Consider the following 16,048-nt stretch of genomic DNA (forward strand, 5'->3'; position numbering starts at 1 on the left):
TCATGAGGCAATTCTGCTGCATTTATCTTCCACTCTGTATAAACATTTTATTTCCTGATTTGGGGGGCAATTCTTTTCAGTTTGTAATCCATTAGTCAATAGTCCATGGATCAAAGTAAATCTGTTTTTTCTTTGATTGAAAATTCAGATCATAACTAAGTCAAACTACTACAATACATTTTGCAACTCATTAAAACATTCATGATGAATTAATTTTAAAATACTGCAAAAATAAGCCTACTTGGCTGTGGAGGAGAGAGATCCTCGTCAGATGTATGGTACTTATAAGGAAAGAATCACACTTTATGTTCTGCTACAGAGCAAATACAGTCATAATTTTGTAATGTTGCAATAGGAGGATGATTCAACACCGCAAAATGACACATTTCTCCTCAGTGTACATAGATGAAAATGGCAAAGTTTTTATCATTTGCTCAGCAGCAACGTTGGGGAGCACATGTTACCAACTCAGATTATATCATAGGAAGTTTCCTGTTTGTTTGGATGTTGATAATAATTAAACCTACAAAAGAGACTTTGCACTCTTGTTTACAAGGTCGCATTTACTCAGATAAAAAAAAACATTTGCGTTTCTACAGAATGACCGAAAGTCTTCTTGCGCCCTCTAGTGGATTTTATGGAGAAGAAACAAAACAAAACAAGACACGCGCGCGCGCGCGCGCACACACACACACACACACACACACACACACACACACACACACACACACACACACACAACATCAGGACACTAGAAAGCTTCCATGGAGTACATTCACACTTGACATCCAGACATGCTGCAACAGGTACATAAAGACAGCTGCTTCCTTCCGTGGTGATGCTGGGGCTGAAAATGCAAAAGAAAACAAAAGCACATTGTGGAAAATGAATGAAGGTAAGGATTGAAAAAAACAAACAAACAAAAAAAACAAAATCATAAAAGTTGCTGAAAATGTTTTTTCTTACTCTCATTTTTGTAGAACTGTTGAGATTAGCTTGGTGTACCTTTAGCTTTAAGCTTGCTCTGCTGGTGCAGCTTGAGGTTTTTTCTTGCATTCTTCACACTCATGATGGCAGTCCCTGTTGAGATAAGAAAATTATATAATGCTTATCTGTTTAGTTAATAACGATTGTGTTCCTTTCTGTGTTGTGCAGGTGGCTGATAGAACTGATGACCCAAATGTTTGTCCCATACTTAAGAACTGTTTCACAGTTCGTTTTAGATTATGTTTCTTCTTTGATTATCCTTAGTTCAAAATCTAAAGTGACTGGACTGGTCAACCCTGATCCAGACAGACCGTTCAGCACTGAAATGAGATTCTATAAAATACAGTTTGAAATTTCCGAACTCTTTCCTTCCTTTTGTGAAAACAGAAAAAGAAGAATTTGGATGTAGATGTAAACATATATGCAAATTTTGACAAATAACTCTGTAAAATATTGAAAATAATGATATGATATTAAACATTTGAAAAGCCAACACCGTGCCCACCTGTGTCCTGGACCACACGGATCTTTTCTGGACCAGGGCCCAGATCCCGGGCCGTCTTTAATACCGAGCTCCTGGAACTTGCTTCGACAAGTTCCAATATACGAAGCTTTTCCCACAGCAAACCCGAGGAGCCCCGCAACTAAAAAGTAATCACATAAAACTCACTATTTACTTAATATTATTATTATTATTATAACTCACAAAATCCCCATATGCAGAGAAAACAGAACAGACCTGCTAGTTTTGGAAAAGGGCCAAACCTTGCTGATGATTTCCAAACACCTGCATGGGAATAAAAGCATTCGGTTAAAATGAAATACAGCAGAGAAATACATTGTCTGTGGTGTTTTTGGAGAAATAATGGAGTGTTTACCATTGTAGATGAGACCACCCGTGACAGCCATGCTGCCCACAGACAGGGGGAGAGCTGGAAAAAAAAGGGGAAATTGGATAAATGATATTAAGACGCCAATAAAATTAATACATTGTCAGATAAATGATAGAGATGCACCAATCACTTGGCCAGTGATTGGACTCGGATCATTTTCCCATGACTAAATCTGGTTTATCACCCAAAAAGCAAAAATTCCCACCATTTTTTTTTATTAGCAAATGCATCAAACATCATCATGTTCTTGGGCGCATTTTTTCAGTTTATTGAAAATCAAATGAAGATCAGGTACACACGCTTTAACATGTATGAATTTGTAATTCTTTAAATTCCTAAGGAATTCGAAGCTGTCTAGATGCCTTCAGCACATATACGCAACAATCTCTGGAAAAGAAATAAAAATATAAATAAAAAAATCAGAATTAGCCAAAATCTTTACAGGAAAGGACCTAAAAAAAACCCCTGGAAAACCTGATTAGTGTATCTCTAATAAATGGGAATAAATATTTGTAGTAAAACATAAATAACGTCCCACTCTTAATTACTAAAAGCAGTAAAACGTCAGACTGTTTGTTCATCATGACAGAGACTTTCTCAAAAACAAGTTTCAAGATCCAGTGGCAACAAGAGACTTTATTTTTTATTTTTTTCCCTTCTTAGCGTAAATCAATCGCCTTTTGCCCGTTTCCAAACTTTGACCCCTGGAGTGGTGGTGAGACTACTCCTGATTATTTGGAGGTCAAAGGGACAAATAGAGGAAGTGCTGATTGTTGCCGGTTCGTGTTTTCACAAGTTCATGGTGAAGGAAGAGGAGAAGCAGCTGGAGCATGGAGTGGAGGAATGCAGAGAGAGAGAGAGAGAGAGAGAGAGAGAGAGAGAGAGAAAGAGAATGTGGAGGGATAAAGATTAAAAACTGTTGCCACATAAAACAAAAAAGTTTTCTGTTTTTTGGAGTCCTAATCAGCCAACATTGGAAAGGATATTTCTCATTCACCATCTCGGTAACTTTGGTGCTGTTGTCTTTTGATACATGACATAAACACCTCAGGTTGCTTTCATTTAGCCGCCACTTTGACAAATCATTTGTTTGTTTTGTCGCTCTTGTAGAATCATGATTGATTTTTTTTTTCTTTAAATCAGTTTGATCTACGTCATCATTGCCATCTTGGACACTCCCAGCCGATCGCCGCCCAGCCGTAGCCAGAAACAAAGACAATGCAGGCTGTGCTACTTAGCTGAATTCTACTTTAAAAACGAAAATGTTCACATATGGAAGATATTTTTTTGCTTTTGTGTAGTTTACTTTTTGGTGGGGGGGGGATCCTCGCTCTGAAACCCACAGAGGAATGTAAACACACTCTTCAGTGAATAAGTGACTTCTTCTACACATGGAAGAACACATTGAAGTGTTTTCTTGTTTTAACAATTTAAAAGTTGCGAGAATTTCTCATTTTCAGAAAGATCGTGCCGTGTGCTTCATCTCTAAAAGGAGATTACCTCTGTACCAGAAGCTTTCCTCTTGGCACTCTTTCCACACCTTCCTCACATCTTCCCGGTGGACGTGAGCGTCGCTCAGGGGACACTGTGAGACACACACGCAGGACAGGTTAGGCATCAGATGAACACACAGCGGCTTCCAGTAATAGGAGTCATGTTTTTGATTATCTCTCACCTTCCAGCCCTGTTTGGCTGGAGCTGAATCAGGAGCAGCAGGAGTCTCTCCTGTCTTCACTGTTGTAGTTTCTCCACTTCCTGAACTCATTTTGGAGGAGGCTTCCCTCGTTGCACTACCAGCTGCGCTACAAGACCTCTCCACTGCCGTCCGCTTTCAGATAAACTAAGTGGAGAGGCTCCTCCCTGGACTAGTTTTTAAACTCCACCCCCCTTAAAAATCCTGACACACTGCACATGTACAGGTAATTCAATGTGATTTAAAGAAATTACAGTATAAATCACTTTAATCAGGAAAAATACATAGTAGTACTACACCTGTAGGGTTGTCATTTGTAATATGAGACTAAAAAGGCAAAACAAAGCCTAGGTTTATTTTATAATAGATGTTGTGTCCACACACAATCAGAGAGCATATACAAAAGTCATAATTTTTTTGACTTTATGATTAATAATTTGAAAAACACATTATTAACGTTGAATATACCAGAGCCTAGACAAAAGGAAATGTTACTAAGGTTGCTTAAAATGTGAGTTGTTTCTTTTTCTGCTAATTTGGAAATATTCTCTGATCTCCACATAAATCAAACTTTACAAAAAAGGATGCTGCCGCAGATCTTTACACTTTATCCAAAGGGATACGAAGTACATAAAAGAGGGAGGAAAAGGATGATGAACGGATATGATTTTTAAAACTCTTTAGAAATCAAAACCTTAAAAGTGTGGCATGCATTTGTACATTTATCCTGTCCGAGCATGTTTACGGTTTTCATTTTCCCTACTAATGAGCCGTGCTTACAATGTGAAAACATGAAGGGGTATGGCAGGTGTTCCAAGTTACTATAACATTTACATAGTCTTGCAACAGGATTGCACAAGCCACAACATGCTGACGTTCCAACCAATGAAATCGGTGAATTAAATATGACCTATTACCTAGAGTCTTAACTACTCATTCAGATAGCCGCACCTTCGTTTGAACTTGGCCTCTAATCTGATTTCTGTAACACATCTTTTTTTTTTTTTGAAACCTTGATATCCAGGCAGACTGAAAAATAAACACACTGGAAACTTTTGACTTACAATCACCATCTAATCATTATGTTAGTCTAAGCTTAAGAAAACAAGTTATTATACACAAAACTTACTGTGACTATTATCCATGTTTCAGAAAGACTCCAGGTCATTCATTTTTGTATATATTGCACTTGGCAGTCCGGTGGAGGAGCCTTTTGATGTGGCGATAAAAGAAAGGGAAAAAAAATGAAGACCTACAAAACTCTACTGTTGTTCATGTTCATATTGTCCTTTTTTGTTGTTACAAAACTGCTATAGGTTAAAAGTAGCACTTTCCCCTGAAGTACATGAAAAAGTGTAAATTTCTACTCCTAGTGCTGTCAAAACTGGAGATACACTTTATGAGATATATCTTTTTGAAACACAGTACCAAGTTTAAATAAACTTAACTGTCTACAGTTCAAAATTACACAAAGTTAACCTAGATGAACACTAATTATGTATGACAATATATATGTAATATATACAAATTTCACAATTTTAATTAGTAAATAAATTGCCTGTAGACACAGAGTAGTCACAGGTTTTCAAGTAGAGAAGTACATCTTTATCAGCAGTAGTCTAGCTGTGGGTTATTAGTGCCACACCTCACTCTCATTAGGAAAACAGTCATCTAAATGTTAGCAAGCTACAAGTTGCATGTACGTCTGTAAAGCAGACCACTGCAGGTTTCCTACCTGAACGGGTGGTCTGACCAGTTAACCAGCTAATATCAGCTTGTAAACTTATTTTGGTTTAAGAAGAGAAGAAAAGCGAGGCAAATAATAATAATTGCTAATGAAACGCTAATGAAACGTCAACTAAATTTACCTGGCGTTTATTTTAGAACGTCATTATGTGTAATGAAAATTATAATTGAGTGGAAAAACTTGGTATTTGTGACTGTTCCAACACTGCCATCCTTAGGTAATTTATAACAGCAAAAAAGCAGCGAAATCAAAACAATCATGAACAATTTGAACACAGAAGTATAAAAACCAGAAGTCTGGATGTTTGGTGTCTGTGGTGAAGTGGGTTAAGATTAACAGTACAAGCAAACGTACTGACAATACCGACACTTTTTTTCCATCGTCCTGCTGTGTCGATATTGAGCAAACCCGTTCCATGCTTATCTGGTGAAGTCAATTAATATTCGAACAACCAATCACATTTCATCGTGGGCTGGTTTTTAGGTTTGCACGAGGACGGTTTGTTGATTGACACGCTCAAAGTGCGGCCCCGGTCGTCGACCTCCGACCAATCAATTTTACTTGAGGGAGGACTCAAAGTGTATTTTTTTGAAGTGTCACTTACAGCAGCCAATGGCTATCAAGAAAGGGGGCGGAGCCTGCAAAGCGGACTTTCAGTCATTGGGTGTGCACCATTTGCCAATCGGCGAGACAAGCGGTGATATCTGTTCACCATTTGAACGGAATCATAAGTCAGGATCTCAGGGCACATCCTGGGTAGCCTCTTTATACACCTACACTCCAAGCAAACATGAGAGATAATCAGATACAAGTTGTCAGAAGTGACATTTGTGAAAGCCATACTGGCATTATTCTGACTTTCCATGTTGGGATGTCAACTTTGGGGGCTCATTTGTAATTACAGCTGGTAACTTGAAAAAGCTGAGTTTGAAGTACAAGTGCTGTTTTCTGGGTGATTTAAAAGTCGAAGAAGGGAAAAATCTGACTTCTGATTACACCCCAGAATTTTTCAATATCCAAGATGGTTGCCTTGCATTTGAAACACAAACAAACTTTCAGATGCAAATAATTTATTTGCCCATCTGATGTTTTGTATCTCATCTGAACATGCTGTCTGGATGTGATAAATAATAAATACATTCCAAATATTGTGCTTGTTCCATTATTTCTGACTTGTAGCTGGAGCCATGCTCAACTAGGGTGCGAGGTGTCATTAACGGATCTGAACTCCATCTTTTGAGAAAGCTCAAAACCTAGTATTTGCTTTATTCAAAAGGGTATCTCCTCTCACACCGGTTTGTCCGGGTAGTCCACCGGCTGACTGTAAGAGAACGCACCCACCGTCTGCGGGCGTCACTTACGCTAGCAAGGCCCGCCTATTGGCCGGTCTACGGACTTCCCACAGACAGTTGTATGTTTCATAAAAATGCACTCTGATGCGGCAAGTAAGTAGAAACGTTTCAGAGGCTTTTAGGTATTAATTTGCGGTGTTTGTCGGCTAGGGAGTCGCGTGTCAGAGAGAAGGAAGCGGACGTGCGGGGTTTCTACATCCGCTTTTGTCCCGTGGCTCCGTGAGGTTTGGTGAATCCCGTGTTATTTGCTGCCCTCTTTGTATTTGGCAGTACTGTCTGGGGCGACAACAAAGGACGGACGCCTACTGTAATTTCACTTGTTTTGAGCCTGCAGAAGGATCAGTAAGACACTTCGTGGTCGTCTGCAGTCGGTTTTTCGTGTTGTGCATTCAGTGCTCGGTCAAATCCCGCCGACGTTGTTTGAGTTCAGATTGTTTTCGATGGTTATCGGTGAGTTGTGGTGTGTTTTTCATAATTATTATTCGTCGTGCCTGGTTTCCTCGCCGGGCTCGTTTCGGCTCAAACTTGACACCGACGTAATGTCAGCGTCAATCGGCCGATTTTCTGGCCAGCTGCGGACTGTTGGGGAGAATGAAAATTGTGACGCAGTTGTCTAAAAACATCTTTGGTTTGCCTGCCGCAGCGCCGCTGTCGCTCCTTGCGTCACCTGCATCAGCTGCTGCAAAACGTCTGCGCAGAGCTCTCCTGCCAGTAGCCATATAGCGATACATTTTTTAATCAATGTAAAGCGTATTCAGTCGGGGAGAAAAATGTTGGGGGGTAGACGGGGTCTGAGAGAAGTAGTTGTTTCGGGAAGGCTTGGGAGTTGTAGTTCCGCATCCCAAGCGGAGTCGCAACCCCTAATGGCCTCCTCCAAGAAGAAGAACTACAACACCCATACGGCCAAAGCTCTCTGGATACTTTGTAAACTCTGTGCAAGTTGCTTGTCTGGACTGCTATTTTAGGTATGCAGCTAGTGCTTTCCGTTCGTCTGCACGCGTTGGCTATTGTATCCAAAGTTTGGCCCCTAGAAGTAAGTCACCACTTGATGACAGCTTTAAATCAGAAATCGGCTACGATTATTTTTGTGACAGGGTTGCTGAAATGGCCGAATACGTTCCGAGTTGAGGGAGAGACCTCCTCTACAGTTTTCTAGGACATGAAAACTCGATTTGGAGACCATCCGCATGATCTGTTGGTTACTAACCAAAAATAGTCCCAAAATACGATCATAGAGTTGGTTTGTGCTACGATGATGTCGCTCAACCTGTACCCCTGCTCAGTTACGGACATTTAGCATATACTGTTTTACATCTGTTCTCTTGTGGACCTAGATTTTCAGCTGAATTCCCATCTGACGACACTGGCCAGTATCCACAAGATCCATCACACCTTACACCGGCTGGTAAATATCTGTTGTCATCTTTTTATTATTATTATTATTATTATTATTTGAATCTCCATGTCACTGAACATATCAGTCACGTTTCCACATGTTTTTTATTTTTATTTTTTATCTTTTGTCAGAATCTGACCGAAGACGTTGGACAGGACAGCCACCCCTCAGGTAAACCCACATGGCATAATCTGAAACACAGTGACCTATTTTCAGTTTCCCTTCAAAGACCATCGCATTTCTTCTTGAAAATGTTTTCAGCGTTCATGCTGTCATCCACTCTAACAAGGCTGGAAGTTTTGGAACAGAGCTTTATCACATGCACTCACCTTGGAGGGTTTAAGAAGCCTGTGCAAAAATATGCAAACACTTTTAAACTCCAGGTGGGGCCTAGTGACTGCAAGAAATGTAGCAGCATCAGTACATCACATGTTCACACGAAGGTGTCACACCTAAGCTGTTGCATAGCTTTAGGTAAATAATAGTAGCTCCGGTGCACTTGTTCTGTAACGCCTTGCAAGCTCCAGAGTCTATATGTAGTCTGGTCTATTTGTACGGAAAAGTCCAATCTTTGACCAAAGCACCTATTTCTAATTGAAGTTTACATTTGTGATGGTAGGATAGTAAGAAGCTTTTTCCTAGCAGGGCTCCTGAATATTCTACGCATGGTGGTAAGATACTGTATTGAAAGCACCAATAAGAAGACAAATCAGTGATTTTTATTTTTGTTGCAACAGTGCTGTCCCAATGAGGGACTTTTCTTCACTGGTTCAGTGTTTTCCAATTAGGGTGAGGGGAGACTGATGGTAAAGCGTACATTTGTTTTTAGGGCTTTTTACATGTCTTTCTGAGGCGTTGCTAGGGCAGCCAGTGGTCCAGATTGTCGTACAATAATTCTGTTTCCTTCCTAGCTTGCTGCTCTAGAGCCATGCCGCCGAGAAAAAAGAGGAGACCTTCTGCTGGAGACGACCTATCAGCCAAGAAAAGTCGCCAAGACAGGTGGGAGATTCCTTTGTTCAAGATCTAGTAGTTTTTTTTTTTCTTTCTGTATTCTTCTTTTACAAAAATATTCATATCACTTGAACTATTCCACATTATGCCGCATTACAACCAGAAGCCTCAATGTGTTGTGTTGGGATTTTCTGATGAACCAACACATTGTTGTGGAAACATTTTGTAGCAAATTTTCTTGTTTTTCATTTTATTTAATTTATTTTGTGTTCGGGTCATATTTAAATTACTTGTAATTTCACACTTGTGTTATAAATGTGGATAGGAGGAGCTCCTCAACAGTAACCAATTTCCCCTTTGGGATCAATATTCTATAATAATAAAATTTTATTTATAACGCTCTTTACATGTAAATCTCAAAGTCCTACAAAGTGATTAACAAAAAACATTAACCAATGCAAGACTCATGTAAGATATTAAATGTAAGATCTTAAGAACAAGATCTTCTGAATTGTGAAGTAGGAGAAAACAATACATTGTTTTTAGATGATATATATATATATTTAAAGGTTTTATTGGCTCTAGTGGCCTTTATTTTACAGTGAATTGACAGGAAAGTGGATAATGACAGAGTCGGGAAGGCATGCGGCAAAGGTCACCAGGCCGGGAATCAAACCTGCGACAGCCGCATCGAGGACTAAGGCCTCCATATGTGGGTTGTGCTTAACCCCTGCGCCACCACAGCACACTGATGTCACATTAAGACCTTTTCATTAGGTTCAGTGGCTTAAAGTGGTTGAGGCTACCAGTAACTAGCTACCAATCTACCCTTGCACTCTGAGAGAGTCTACACACACGCTGTACTGTGTGTAAGAGTAGCTAGCATACATTGCTACCTAGCTACCAAGGGCATAGTAGTATATTAGCCAGCATACTAGGATATACTATCATGGCATATATTAGCTAACATATTAGGATATACTAGCGTGGCATATAGTTGCTAGCATACTAGTAGTTTTTTCTGTCTTAAGTTTCAATCAAGGTGGCCTTCACAAGGTCATGAAAGGTCTTAAATTTGAATGGCTGAAACCCTGTAATTGCTCAGTTGGTCTGTCACGTAAATTCCAAATGAAATGTGTTGAAGTTTTTTCTCTGTATTGTTACAAAATGTGGAAGATGGTGTTGCTAAGAACCTGATTTGTCTGATTTATAAAGTAGAAATGGGCATAAAGATGGCTCTTTCTGCTGTTTTACCAGTAGGGATTTTTATAAAGGATATCTTAACTTTCTTCACTTTCACATGCTGTACTGTGTGTATGGTTCTGCTGACCGTCTCCTCAACTGCAGTATTTTCAGAAAACATGAGACGTCGCAGATCCGGGAGGAGGAGACGTTTTCCAGTAAAAGATGTTTGGAGTGGTTCTATGAGTATGCAGGTAAGTAGCTTCCTTCATCCATCCATCGCTGCTGTGCGTTCACAGCTCTAAAAACTGAACTGACGCCGCTCATTTATCTAAACCAGGTTGTGACGACGTCGTGGGTCCAGAGGGCATAGAGAAGTTCTGCGAGGACATTGGAGTAGAGCCAGAGAATGTAAGCAGATTTTTTTTTTTCATTGTTGCCTGGGGCGTGATCTCTGGTTCTCCCAGATAATCCTCCTGGAACTCCCAGCCTGTACTGTCAGTTTCCATTGAGTTGGTCATTGAGGTCCGGTAACAGCCTGCCAAAGGAATCGCTCCTGTTTAACAATTTATGCGACTGTCGTTTTTACATTTTATTCCCAGGTGGTGATGCTGGTTCTGGCTTGGAAGCTGGATGCTCAGAGTATGGGGTACTTCACTCTTCAGGAGTGGCTAAGAGGCATGGGCTCACTGCAGTAAGCCAGCCACCATGTTTCCATCTCTTTCTATTCAAATTCTGTTCAATTCAGCAGAGCTGTTTTTAAGTATTGACCCTCTCTGAGGTACTTCTACTGTTTTTTTTATTTCTTTTAAGGTGCGATTCCACTGAGAGACTGAGGAATTCGCTCGACTACCTGAGATCTGTCCTGAGCGACAGCACCAGTTTTAAGCTCATCTACAGATACGCCTTTGATTTCGCTCGAGTAAGTTGAGAGAGAGACGGAGAGAGAGAAGTCAGACTTTTAATTAATTTCAACTGATTGGAAAAGCTCCACGTGAGAAATGGTTACACAACACTGCCATTTGTTTTGAGACATTTCTTAATTAGTAAATGGATTATATCACAGTGTAATTGACTCAATAAACAACCAATCATGTGGCTTGTGGGTTCAAACTCCAGCCAATAGCGTGTCAGGTAGTATAGTGGCAAAATATTTCAGTTTTCCAAGCTGCATTTTGTTTTGAATATTTTTTTGGGGGGGGGGATGTGTGACTAGGCAGAGTCGGTTCAACAGGAAAGTCTAATGCTGAGCTGAGAATAGGCCGTGCAGCTTTGGTTTGGTGTATCGCATAAAATTCAAAGAAACAACAAGAAAAGGAAAAAAAATAAAAAGGTTTCATGTCATTTTTGCCTGAATTTTAACATGAGTATTTTTTGGTGGTTTTTCATTGAACAGGAAAAAGATCAGAGGAGTCTGGACTTGAACACAGCAAAGTGCATGCTGGGGCTTCTCCTGGGGAAAACATGGCCTCTGTTTCCTGTGTTTAATCAGTTTTTAGAGGTGAGCATATCGATAACACGTATGTAGCCACACGGAACCGTATCTAATCTGAAGCACTTGGTTTTTCTTTTGTTCCTTAGCAATCCAAGTACAAAGTCATCAACAAAGACCAGTGGTGCAATGTTTTAGAGTTCAGCAGGACAATCAACCTGGACCTTAGTAACTATGATGAAGACGGTGCCTGTAAGTCAAAACCCGATTGAATGGAAATGTATGACATAGAGATGCACCAATCCTTTTTTTTTTTTTTCTTTTTCCACTTCTGATACCGATATGAGGTTTAGTATCAGCAAAACTGATCTGATTCAGAATATCGTGCTAAAGCAAAAGTCCCTAAAGCGTTAATTTTTTTTAAACACAGACATAAATGCACTGAATTACACATTTATTTGATAACACTGCACCATTACAGCATGCTTAAATATGGCAATAGCGTCATAATCTTGGTCACGCATGTAAAAACAACACAACTTTAATTAATTAACAGTCGATGTAAAATTAATAATAAACTGAGAAAAACAATCGGTTGACTACCAATGTTAAAAAACTAAAATAAACTGCTACAAACCTTCTTTAAAATTGTTTTGAAAACTAAGAATTCTGAATATAATGTCAAATAAATAATAAAGCATGACATCACTCAGAGCAAAATCATAGAATTAGACTGAATAGATCTGCCCGATACCCAATCTAAAAAAAAATTTTTTTAAAAATCCAATATTGGGGTTGATACAGATGTTAATATCGGATCGGTGCATCTCTGGTATCCCACTGATTTGTTACGGTAGTAATGACTCTGTGTCTCTTCCTTTTGTCAGGGCCTGTTTTGCTGGATGAGTTTGTGGAATGGTACAAGGAAAGACAGATGTCATAGCTGCAGATGAGGGGTGAGAGGGTGAATGGAAGAAAAAAAAAAAGTTTAACTGTGATCACAACTACTCTTGAGCATAAACAACCAATAAGCAAAACACAACAAAATCGGTAAGGCAGTGACAGTTGGTGCCTCCTGGTTAAAAGAAGGGGTTCAGGCTGTGGGCGGGTGGGTAAGTGGGTGGTTTGGGGGTTTTGCTGCCCTCCAACTCCCTGTTCGGAGGAGCGCTGTCCTTGTAGAGTTATGCTCCCCATGGAAGTTGCATTGTGGGGTGGACCCCCGTTCCCGAACCCCACCGAGTGGCGTTGCTCTCTGTCACTGTGACGTCTCATATTGTTGTCTGTGTTGGGATGACACGGTATCTGTCGTACGCTGACGGTGGAAACAAAATGGCGTAGTCAGCGCAGGGAAACCAACAGGGGCGACCATTCGCGGGTTGCGTTCGAGTCTCAACCGGGATCACTCGGAAACCCCCTAGGCACACTCGAGTATTAAAAGACCCGTGCAATGAACTTCGACCTGAGCTCCTCGGGACAGATGGCACTAACTACTGTTTGTGGGTTTGTTTAGTTTAGTAGTTCTCCTAAAAAGCACACTGTGTCAAAGGGTTGACTGCAGGTTTCTGATGCCTGCGCCGTTTACTATTAAAAAAAAGCCAGTTTGTTCTTTCCCTCCATTTTTTTCCCCTCTTTTGTCCCTCCTCCTGTTTTGCTGATAACTTTCTGCTAGACCCCCATGCAAAGACTTCAGACCTCATAACACCAAACGAATCAGCATTGCTGCTTACCAACTCTTACTACAGTGCAACCGTGAGCCACCAGTGCTCTGCTCTGCATTCATTGGTCTATCGACCGGTTTATGTCTCTACGCTGCGTAGATAAGAGTATTACTGTGCCTCAAACATGGAAAGTTGCATTGTGTGTCCCGCACAGATACCAACAAACCCTAACATTTCTACATGTGACTCTACGGTGCCTTTCAAAAGTATTCACACCTCTTACTTTTTTTTCCACCCAAAGTTTGTTGCAAAACGAACACAAACTTCTACGCATTTCGTTGGGATTTGATGTAGCGGACCGACACAAAGTAGTGCTTTGTTCTGAAGCAGAAGGAAAATGATGCATAAAAAAATTTGAAAATTGGACCATGTATTTGTATTCAACCCCCCTGAATTAGTCCTGCTTACAACTACTTTTCACAGCAATTATAGTTGTAATGTATTATTTTTTTTGGTTTGTTTTGGTTCTTTAAGTCTACTAGTTGTGTTAATTTGAAGTTTTTTTGCAGACTCCAACTGATTTTCTTGCTGTGTTTTGCTAATTTAGTAGTTTGCCTATCAACTGCATTTCTGAAAAGAACAGTATTACTACAGCATGATCCTGCCACCACCATAAATAACGGTGGGGATGATGAAGTGAGCCATATGCAGTGTCAGTTTTTCATAACAGGGTTTTTTCCCTGTTGACTAGAAAGTCAAATTTTGGTCTCATCTGACCTGAGTTTACTGTATCTTATGGTAAATGCCACTTCTGATGACTTCTTCAATGCTTTTCCTTTGGCCATTCATGCCGTACTTGAGGGTCAGATTTGTGGAGTCTTAGATTAGTCATTCAGTTTTCTGCACCTTCTTCTGTTTATCCAGATGATGTTTGTTTGGGTAGACAAACAGACAACATCTGTTACAGACATCATCTTGCATTATAAGATGAATACTCTGAACAATGTTCCAAGCTCAGGATGTAAACTCTGCTTTAAATCCTTGTCTGAATTTGTTATTTAATAAAATAAGTTGTTTTTTTCAAACTATTTTAAATGGAATATATTAATTTGAATATAGCATGTACCAGATGTACAAATGTAGGTATTTAGTAAATGAGCTATATTGGAAATGATTTAGAATGAGTGTGGCCACTAGAGAACAGCAAAGTGCTTCCAGTATAATTTAATATGCAATAGTGGTACGCATACACCACCTTGTGTCCATTGTAGTTAAACGTCTTCACTACTTTCTCCGTGGCCTGTCTGCTCTGTTCCTTGGTCTTTATAGAGTTTTCTGTAACCCCCCGCCAAAACCCCCTGAGTAAATAGGATCTGATACAAACACACCACACAACTGTCAAATTAGGATAAAAACAACAACTTAATTTTCCTTCCACTTCAGTATGTTCCACTGCTTTGTGGTGGTTTGTCACAAAAAAAAAATCCCCCATCAAAATGCACCGATGTTTAGTGTTTGCAACTTTTCAAACCATGGGGGAAAAAAAAATCAGGGGTGCTCAACGTTTTTTGCAAGACACCGTACATTCAGGACATGCAGGCAGTGACACACAAGTAGTCAGGTAACCTTTCAGGATGATTTCAGACTGTTTAGGCTGTGTTACATAGTGCCAGATGGTGTCCATTTTTGTCTTGGTATTTGGCATTTGTTCGTCTTCCTCGGTCCACGGATAGTTTCTGGTCTCCTTTTTAACGAGTAGCATTCCTCCCAACGCTGACAGTGTTACTACAGCTGCAGTGGAACACCCGAGACCTCTCCGAGGACGCGGCGTCCTTTAGGCTAGTGAGGTAGGTTTGCTCAAAGCATTTCTTTGTACCACCCGTACGGCGTGAACGAAAAAAAATTAAATAAATGTGGACACTGACCATTTGAAAGTGCGTGATGATGCTATGCTGTTCTGTTCGCCTAGTGTAACGTTCTTGTAACACATGTATAAAATCTTTTTTGTCTTTGACTGTGATGTGATGCTGCACCGTCAGAAGATTTACTATTTGCATGCATGCTCTGACAGAGCCTTTTGTGAATGGATGAGATTTTTTGAAAACATTTTTCAGACATGCTTTGTTTTGTACAGTTATTTGTGCATGTGTTTTGTGCTTAATTTGACAAACACAGTCATGTTAGTTTTATTTTTCCTATGAAAAAAAATTAAAAAATACACACAATTGTGTCCACTACGACCTGGAACACACCTGTAACCTCATGGTGGATCAGGAGTTCCCTCCTGCATTTATCCCATCCCCACACATCGTTACGTAAAGAGTAATAAGACGGCTGCAACTGGTGTGAAGACTCTTATTTTATTTATATATATATATATATATAAATAATTTTTTTTCTGCAGTTGTCATGATGCACTTAGAAATCAGTTGTTGGATCACATGCATACGATTCCGTTGGGGATCTCCACCATTAGCAAAAACTGGATTTAACCGTTTCATTGCTTACCAAATACTGTGTAGAGATAAATCTTTTAGTATTCTCCAATGAAAATGCAGGAGGATGAACAGCCTTGTCCCGACTGTAAATATGTATGTAAACAATGAGTGTCTATATGTTTGTTTTCACTATAACCAATGTCTATACACATAAATAAAAAGGTTTATTAACTTACTGGCTGATTCCTGGATTCTCTGACTATATAACATGTTTGGGGGGAAAAATACAGCTGACATCACGATTACAGTCCACCTTTTT

The 16,048-nt window shown here is 39.8% G+C and overlaps 2 protein-coding genes across 4 annotated transcripts; one reads left to right on the forward strand and one right to left on the reverse strand.

Annotated features, from left to right (window-relative positions):
- Positions 1-545: 545 nt before the first annotated feature.
- ociad2 (OCIA domain containing 2) lies at positions 546-3,716 on the reverse strand. Of its 2 annotated transcripts, none has more exons than XM_014971679.2 (7): positions 3,556-3,716; positions 3,381-3,465; positions 1,866-1,919; positions 1,727-1,774; positions 1,493-1,631; positions 1,006-1,080; positions 546-847 (listed from the first exon to the last, which is right to left on the reverse strand). In XM_014971679.2, the coding sequence occupies exons 1-6, from the start codon at positions 3,643-3,645 to the stop codon at positions 1,014-1,016; spliced, it is 483 nt and encodes a 160-aa protein (XP_014827165.2). In that variant the 5' UTR covers positions 3,646-3,716; the 3' UTR covers positions 546-847; positions 1,006-1,013. The 2 variants fall into 2 exon arrangements, with proteins under 2 accessions (XP_014827165.2, XP_014827166.2); XM_014971680.2 differs by having other exon boundaries at positions 967-1,080.
- Positions 3,717-6,689: 2,973 nt separating this feature from the next.
- On the forward strand, positions 6,690-15,964 carry dcun1d4 (DCN1, defective in cullin neddylation 1, domain containing 4 (S. cerevisiae)). Of its 2 annotated transcripts, none has more exons than XM_014971676.2 (11): positions 6,690-6,765; positions 8,007-8,077; positions 8,200-8,239; positions 8,980-9,067; positions 10,367-10,455; positions 10,542-10,612; positions 10,804-10,895; positions 11,015-11,123; positions 11,598-11,702; positions 11,783-11,885; positions 12,521-15,964. In XM_014971676.2, exons 1-11 carry the CDS (start codon positions 6,747-6,749, stop codon positions 12,574-12,576), a joined length of 843 nt encoding a protein of 280 aa, XP_014827162.2. In that variant the 5' UTR covers positions 6,690-6,746; the 3' UTR covers positions 12,577-15,964. The 2 variants fall into 2 exon arrangements, with proteins under 2 accessions (XP_014827162.2, XP_014827163.2); XM_014971677.2 differs by lacking the exon at positions 6,690-6,765 and adding an exon at positions 6,775-7,122.
- The last annotated feature ends 84 nt before the right edge of the window (positions 15,965-16,048 follow it).

Source organism: Poecilia mexicana, unplaced genomic scaffold (assembly GCF_051168715.1).
Source record: "Poecilia mexicana isolate PSO_F unplaced genomic scaffold, ASM5116871v1 scaffold_4, whole genome shotgun sequence".
Taxonomy (NCBI): Eukaryota; Metazoa; Chordata; class Actinopteri; order Cyprinodontiformes; family Poeciliidae; genus Poecilia; species Poecilia mexicana.